Source organism: Mugil cephalus, chromosome 14, assembly GCF_022458985.1.
Source record: "Mugil cephalus isolate CIBA_MC_2020 chromosome 14, CIBA_Mcephalus_1.1, whole genome shotgun sequence".
NCBI lineage: Eukaryota > Metazoa > Chordata > Actinopteri > Mugiliformes > Mugilidae > Mugil > Mugil cephalus.
Window position 1 is genome coordinate 24,553,852 of NC_061783.1, and position 8,071 is coordinate 24,561,922.

The following is an 8,071-nucleotide window of genomic DNA, read 5'->3' on the forward strand; positions in this document are numbered from 1 at the left end:
AATATCAGATGCTTGTCTTTGTGTAATATTTATTCCTCTTCGTTGATGTGCACATAAAAACACACAAACTAGACCTTAGATGCTGCAGGGCCCCGGCCTCCATCTCCTTGTCTCTTTAGATCCCTCCCCCTTCTTTGCTGTGTTGATTCTCCCCCCTTTTCTCTCTCTGATAGCTGTTATTAGTTTTCTTTGGGAGGGGGTTTTAATGACAGAGTGCCTGTTTTTGTGCGCTGAGTGTCAGTGTGTTGTTGCTCCCTGTCATTAGGCAGTGAGTCTGTGGTTATAATGACACAGCTCTGACTGTTTGAAGCTCAGCCAGCTTCACCATCTGACCCCAGATGTTTCTATCAGCTGGTCCCTGCAACTACCGAGCTTTGGTCTGGAGCTAAATGTCCCCTGGTTTCCCTCTCAGCTGCCATAATGGAACCTTGCTTATTCAGGGAGGGGGGGTCTATCACTGACTGTCACACTCGTGTGTGAAACCCTCATGTGTGGGTGTGTTTATTCTTGCATAAAGTGGAAGATGGTTGCAGAAGGGCTTGAGGAAGCTCCTGAGGGAGGAGGTGTTTACCCTCCTCTGCTCCTGCTGGCCTTGCAGGTGCAATGCAAGCGTCATTTTGTATCGTGCATCACCTTTTGTTGCCTCTACTACAGGCGTGTCAAACTCATTTTAGTTCAGGGGCTACATTTAGCCCAATTTGATCTCAATGGGGCCAGACCAGTAACAGAATAGCTTATTAACTGGTAAATGAGGACAACTCCAAATGTTTCCCTTTGCTTTAGTGCAAAAAAGTAGAGCTACATGTAATGAACAACCATGAATTTCTTAAGTGCAAGGTGCAAGTGCAATTTCTTATTTTATCAAATATTTTCAGCTGATATCTTCAGTGTAATTTTTGCAAATTTATCTGACGGGCCAGATTGGACCCTCTGGCGGGCCAGTTTTGGCCCCCGGGCTTTATGTTTGACACCTCTGCTCTACTAGCTCCACCAGCCCGGGTTGGAAGAGAAGCCTGAGAGAGCTGTTCCACTCAACGCTGTGGCCCTTGAATCAGGTCATATCAGCCCTCCCACGTGAAGAGCCTTTCAGCGTTAAGTCGTCATGTTTCGGCTCCTTCGTGGCTTTTTTATGGTCAGCTTCCACATCCTGGGGCCTCATTATGGTCATTTAATGTCTTTCTGTGGTCACTTTGCAGTCTCTGTGTCTTTTGGGTGATTAGCTGATTTCTTTGTGCTAACCTCTTTGTTGTCATTTTTTTTTCTGTTAATCCGTGAGTGATCCATCCCCTCTGTCTTTTAGATGCAGCCCCAGATGGGAGCATTTTTAGACTTGGATGAAAATAATAACTTTACAATATTCTGCAGATGAAATCTTTCCAGCTCCTACCTCAGCAGTCCTGCCTGTTGAACTCACTGTATCCATTATTTCATCATTATTTCAAGCTTCTGTTCAGTGTGTATGCGTTTATATTGTGTGCATGTACAGAAGTCCAGTTTGCATTTTTGTTTCTCTCAGTTTCACCATTAAATGTCTGATGGACGAGCGGCTACAAAGGAAAGGAAGGATGGTGCAAGAGAGTGTTTAACTTGTTCTGATGTGACAGGGTGTTAGCAAAAGCTGCAGTGTCAGAAAAGTAATGCACATGCACATGGGTTGTGTGGGTGAAATAATCCAGAAATTCCATGATTCAGCTGTCACACTTCTCAGTAAATACAAAATAAAGAATTACGTCTCTTTCCTCGTTCATTTCAGCTCCTTCTTTAAAGAATGTCATGAATAAAAGCATGTATTCAGGATCATGTATCTTACATGCAGGTCAGAAACCCAGAGACAGTTTTACCTTAAAGGTAGAGAAGGAGTCTGGGATCTCTCTGCCTTCCATTCTCCTTCAAAAACTCCAGGAACCACAAGCAGCAGCTGATGGTGGTTAATATCTTTTTTTTTCTGCCTCAGCTGTTTCCACATAGTTCAGTAAATACTCACTAGGTGGCGATGTAGTTTTAAAAACGGGAGAGATCAGGGGTCAGTGACAGCCACGCCTCTGACCCACAGTAAAGACGTTATACGAAAATACTTGAATTTACTGAATGAATTTAAATGTTCAGACAAGTGTCCTCAGGTCAACTTGTCTGTACTGAATATTTTACTGACTGAAATCAACATATTTTAGAGCAGACTGCCTCTAAAATAAAAAGTAAGCTTTCATAATATCCCAGTTTTATGTTTGAAGACATAACAAGAAACAACACGTCATTACATGAATATAAAAAGGGCAAAATACCAACTTTAAAACTCGTGAGTGTAATTTTAGAAAATTTATTTTGCTATTTTTCTAGTCAAATCTCCTTATAAATGCGTTTCATGACTTTTTTTAATCTCCTTTTCTGTTTCATCGTCTTATACCTGCAGTCTTTCTTCTTAGCACATGTGATTATTTCATTCAGATCCTGGATTTTCTGCTCTACTATCAGACCTCTCCATTAACAAAAAACCTTCCAGGGGCTGAAGGGGCGGGGCCTTGCTGACGCGCGTTCACTAGCTCCTCTGCGCGCTCCCGGTCCTCCCCTCCTCGTCACCTTCAGTGGCGCAGCTCGGTGCGTAAAGTTGATCGTGTGTGCGTCCTCCGCTCCAACATGCCTCTCCTCCCCCTGCAGACATGGGACCTATCCGCTGTGAGTGGACTCTGACCGGCCCTGGTTCTCCTCCTGCCCGCCCTCTGCTCTCCATCAGCCGGGGAAACCCTGCGGCGCGACTCTGAGCCTTTTCTCCGCCGCCACCACCACCACCACCTCCTCCACCTTAAACCACCACCGAGCCGCGTCTTTGTGCCGTTTGTCTCATTTATGGACTCCAGAAGCTCCGACTGAGAGCACCGCTTGTAATTGTCCGTTGACGCAGCTGAAGATGGAGACGGTGATGGAGCGGGAGTGCAGCGCGCTGGGGGGGCTGTTCCAGACCGTCATAGGAGACATGAAGGTAAGGCGGAGGCGGAGGCGGAGGGGCAGGGGAGTTTGGATGTGATGAATGTTGTGAATGAGGCGGGCAGGGCGGCTGCTCCGCGTCCTGCAGGGGCTGCGTTCACCAGACCCTGTTGCACAGAACCAGAAAACAAGCGCCTGTCGCTTCATTAATCTTCTAATGATCCGGGAGGGTGGACGAGGTGGAGGAGGAGGAGGAGGAGGAGGAGGGAAAAAAGCCTGTAAAGCCAGCTTCATCCAAACACAGCTGCAGGCTACACTACACTGCAGGGATGAGTGACAGTGTTGCAGTGACATGAAAACACAATACAGGACAGTTTGCTCGGTGTCCTCCCTTCAGATTTATGTCATGAGGCTGTGGATGATGATGATGATGATGTGGGTTTCTAATAATGACAGATGCATGCAACAGGAACTCGCATTTAAATGAATCATTGTTTTGTTTAACATTTTACAGTAGAATATATCAAAAGAGTCTAAAATGTGAGAATCTGTTCCTTGTCTTCATCCTGTTTGATGGTAAACGGAATAATTTGGATAAAATGGGAGGATTTCACTCTGGTTTGCATGGAAATAGTGATTGATGGAGATTAGTGAAGCTGATAGTGTTCATGAGGCAGCATTAAATGACGTGAACATCTGTTCATCTCCAGGATGAACTGACTCGTATTTAGTGTTGGTCAGTTCTGACTCATGCTCCTCTGCTGAAAGGGGGATTCCTCCAGAGCCGTGTTCGTATGTGATGTTACAACTGAGCATCAACGGAAACACATCAACAAGGGTGGAACAGTTACAGATGGATGAGTCCTCCATGTCCTCAATGTCTAGAGTCTTAGAAGACGTTCAGGATGTCTCCGTCGTCTCCATCGTCTCCATCGTCTCCTGGAAACTCCTCATACTGACGTGGAGCAGATGCGATGTTCAGAGGAATGGATTCATTCTAATATCCATCAACATGGTCTGGTCTGGATCTGGGTCTGGATCTGGGTCTGGTCTGGGTCTGGATCTGGATCTGGATCTGGGTCTGGGTCTGGGTCTGGGTCTGGGTCTGGATCTGGATCTGGGTCTGGGTCTGGTCTGTGAGTAGTGGAGGACTAGTGTAAACATGGAAACAGCCTCTGTTATGAGTCATAGGCTGGAGGAGTGGTTTACCCAGGGTGTCAGAGCCAACGGGGGGGCCAGGTGGGCCAGGGGGGGCTGGTTCAGGTGAGGTGTAGTTTACAGGTGTCCTCGTAAGTAGCACTATGAGCCTGGAAGGGGAGGGGCTGTTGCCACGGTGACGTAATAACAGACAGGTGGTTTCTAACAGGTGTCGTTCACAGACGGTGGGGGGAGGTTTGTCCCCCCCTCATGTCCTGTCTTTATCCCCCGTCCATCCAGTCCGTCTCCTCCTTCGTCTCCTGGATGCTCGTCCTCTCTCCGTCTTTATCCTGCCTGAATCACGTTGGTGTGTTATCGTTAATAACGTGATATCACAGACGTCGTCAGCGCTGCAGCCGCTCTCTTCCTCCGTAGCTGCTGACTGGAGGCTGATAATGGAGTGAAGCCTGATGTTTAATTCATGCCTGTGACTCTCAGACAGTCAGACGCAGGTTTCCCTCCGTCCGTGTAAACATGTGTGGGTGGAGGCTTCTCGCTCTGCAGCGTCACAACCACCGGCTTCAAGATGCACATCTGAGATGTGACACTACAAAGACCCTGGAACCTCTTCGTTTGACGTTAGCAGCTTCGATTCCTCAAATAAATAACTAGAAGAAGAAGATCAGACTTGACTGGTCCTGGTATCGATCCGATTTGTATCGTGGATGTATCGGATATATCTGGTCGTGGCTTCTTTTCCTCTGCAGGAACTGAACGTCCTGGAACCTGAGAGGCTTCTGTTTGGGTTTGTTAGACTTTAGGAGCTGGTGTCAAGGCTGTGACTCCTCGCTAAGCCACTGGTGGGTGACCCTGGTCCTGCACCGTAGCCACGTTTAGACCGGACCAATCAGGTCAGCGTGTTGAATCAGAGCTGATTGGTTCGTCTGGAGGACGGGAAGAGAAAATGGAACGATTTTCTTCTTAATTCTTCATCTGTGCTCAACGTTAAAATCCTTAAATGTTTCCCCAATAACGCGATGATTCCAATCTTCATTTCAAGCAACATGTTAAAAAAGTCTCAAATACAATTATCATTATTGTAAAATTATTAATAAGCACAAAACCTTGGCCATTGAGTGGATTAGCCCCTCAACTATTACAAGAAAACCTCCTCCAGAGTAAAGACCTGAACGCTGAAAACCAGCGCTGTGACTAAGGACTAAATTCGGCCAAATGGTGGCGTCCATCAGGGGAACAGAGTCTGGTAACACACATCCAGCATCACTTCTACACCACCTTTAAAAAAAGAGCCTTAAAACGCTGTGGTAGAAAACAAGGTAAACCTGCTCCCATGAGTAACTTCTTCATCACTTTAACCAATCACAACAATATGTTGGCAGCTACAGCATGAAAACATTAGATGCTGGTCTCCTCTGACTGTCTGTCCTCTCATGACACTGACGTCCTGCCCCGGATGTGATGAAGTCGTAGCGTCTTAGCTCCTTCTTCACGTCACCGTGCTCCACATCCAGATGTTGTGTCTGAGCGTGAGCGTGTCTGCCATCATTGTGCTGCTAACACTGAGGCGCTGCTGTTGATCCGTTTAAGTGGAACTGATCTGTTGTACCCTGGAGGAGGCAGAGGCTCATCCTCTTATTCTCTGAGCTGCTTTAGCTTCACGTCTGCCTTCAGACGCCTCATTTATCGGCTTTTCCCCGTAGAGCAGAAGCTGGAATGAGTGGAGACGAGGCCTCTGCTCTGCTCTGGTCTTATCTGCTGGGTTTCACCTCGTCTAGAGCAGCTGGTCTGCTGGTCACTAGCTTCTGTGTTCGGTTGAAAGTGACTGTGGTTTGATACGTGGCTGGAAGACGATGTTATTGTGGTGGGAAGTCGTTGTGCAGCTGCTCTGTTGGGGACTGGTTGTGTTAGTGTCAGACTAGAAGCAGATAATGACGGGTCAGTATCTAGACGTTAACAGACCAGTTTCTGGACGTTTCCTGCAGCAGCTCTGATGGTTTTAATGTCTGAGAACGAGAGAAACTAAAGAAAACGCAGGTTGATTAGACGTTGATGGTTAAATCTAGGATCCTTAGCTGAAGAGTTTGTTACTGAAATGCATTTCATATTATTACTAAATAAATTTTTACATTTAGTTCTGCAGTTAGATGATAGTTGGGAAATCCATGCATGAGCTCTTTGCCTCCACAAGGCTGATTCTGAAAAGTCCACAATTTCATGGAGGCTTCAGCGTCTGATCAATAGTTCAAATGAATTTGGAGGAACAGAAACAAATCTCCACATCTGAGAATCAGTAACCAGAGAATTATTTGACATAGATTATTCAACAAATTGATTAAGTTTCAAATAGTTTTTAACTCTTTAAATCAAAGGTCTTCAACGAAGACACAGCAAAATCTTTGGTTGATTGTTTTTTTTTTATACGTTTTTTAATTTTCCACAAATTTCAATTCCTTTAAATACACGTCAACATAAATCCATCATATTTTGTTGAAGGGAGAAGGGATAAATATAATATAAATATGTAAATAGCACGAGTTTATTATAGAACTCATATCGTCTACAGGGGGTCTCTACTTAATGTCTCCATCAGTTTGGGCCCTTGGCCTGAAAAATGTTGAAGCTTTATGTAGTTGTTGGTTCTGAGGTTATTATGGTCTGTGCTGACATCTTAGGAAGGACCACAGAGACTCTACTGGGACGGGAGGACCAGAGACAGACACACAGCATCAGAATCATAGCTCAGTATTAATTCATTCTCTTTTTACATTTTACTTCTCGTGTCTCTGAACTGATTTGAAAGAGTCAGTTTGACCTTGAGTCCTGATGATTGTGAGTCCAAACATCTGAGAGCTGGTTATTATCGGCCGTTATCCAGGTCACGGTGTTTCTAGAGTTTTCTTCCTAGAAGCCGCTTACATGAGCGGTGACGTCTTCGTGAGAATCAGACTAGTCCAGTTTCTAAACCGCGCTGACCCGTATCTGTATGAGAGACTCTGTTTGTTGTGACTCTGTGGTTCGTAGTAAAGACTCGGAGCGTATTAGCTGGATGCTAATTACCGTTTATCTTGGCCTGAAGTTTTAATTACCTCAGAGGTAAATTAGTCCTGCTCTTTCTTTCCTTCTTTCTTTTTTTTGGGCTGTGTTTTGGTGTCCTCTGCTGAATCTGGTGTTTCTGTATCGGCATCGTCATGGAAACACCAGCTCAGAGCGGCTGCATTGACTTTAGTGCTTCAGCCAAATGGGTCACTCTGTTTGTGCTGTGTTGTGTTGTGTTGTGTTTTGCTGTGTTGTGTTGTGTTGTACTGTGTTGTGTTGTGCTGTACTGTGTTGTGCTGTACTGTGTTTTGCTGTGTTGTGTTGTGTTGTGTTGTGTTGTGTTGTGTTGTGTTGTACTGTGTTGTGTTGTGTTTTGCTGTGTTGTGTTTTGCTGTGTTGTGTTGTGCTGTGTTTTGTTGTGCTGTGCTGTGTTGTGTTGTGTTGTGGTGCTCGTTGGCGTCGACCCAGGAGCTGATGTGAGACTTTTCCTGCTGCAGCTTGTTACTGAAATGCGTTTCATACTGTAACTAAATACTAAACGTTACAGTCGGTGCATTTAGTTCAAGTCCTGCTCTTAGTAATTATTCATTAAGTTAGAAAAAAGTAGGCGAGGGAAAAAATATCACGATACTTTTTGTACCGATTTTGAATGTCTTAGAGAGAAAGTCGTGTTTTGGACGTTTCTTGACCAAGTTCTGCACTTTTCCTGTAGAAGTGCAATAAATTGGAAATGGATCATTTGGATTAATATTTTTTATGACTCCATTTAAAAATTCTCAGTGAACTATGTAGAATATTGCAATATAACACAATATGATAATATCGAAGTAATGTATCGCATCGTGACCCAGGTATCGTGATACGTATCGTACCCCTAGAAACTCTTCCATCCACCACTACGTTGAGCACCAGCAGATTGTTAGCTTAGCATAAAGGCTGGAGCTATATGAGCAGC

At 45.0% G+C, this 8,071-nt stretch overlaps 1 protein-coding gene across 1 annotated transcript in view; it reads left to right on the top strand.

The window, feature by feature from the left end:
- Positions 1–2,207: 2,207 nt before the first annotated feature.
- LOC125019798 (protein MTSS 1-like) overlaps positions 2,208–8,071 on the top strand; it is a 46,918-nt gene continuing 41,054 nt past the window's right edge. Inside the window, 1 exon segment of the mRNA XM_047604759.1 lies at positions 2,208–2,977. Coding sequence (XP_047460715.1) covers positions 2,906–2,977 — 72 coding nt within the window. The 5' untranslated portion in view covers positions 2,208–2,905.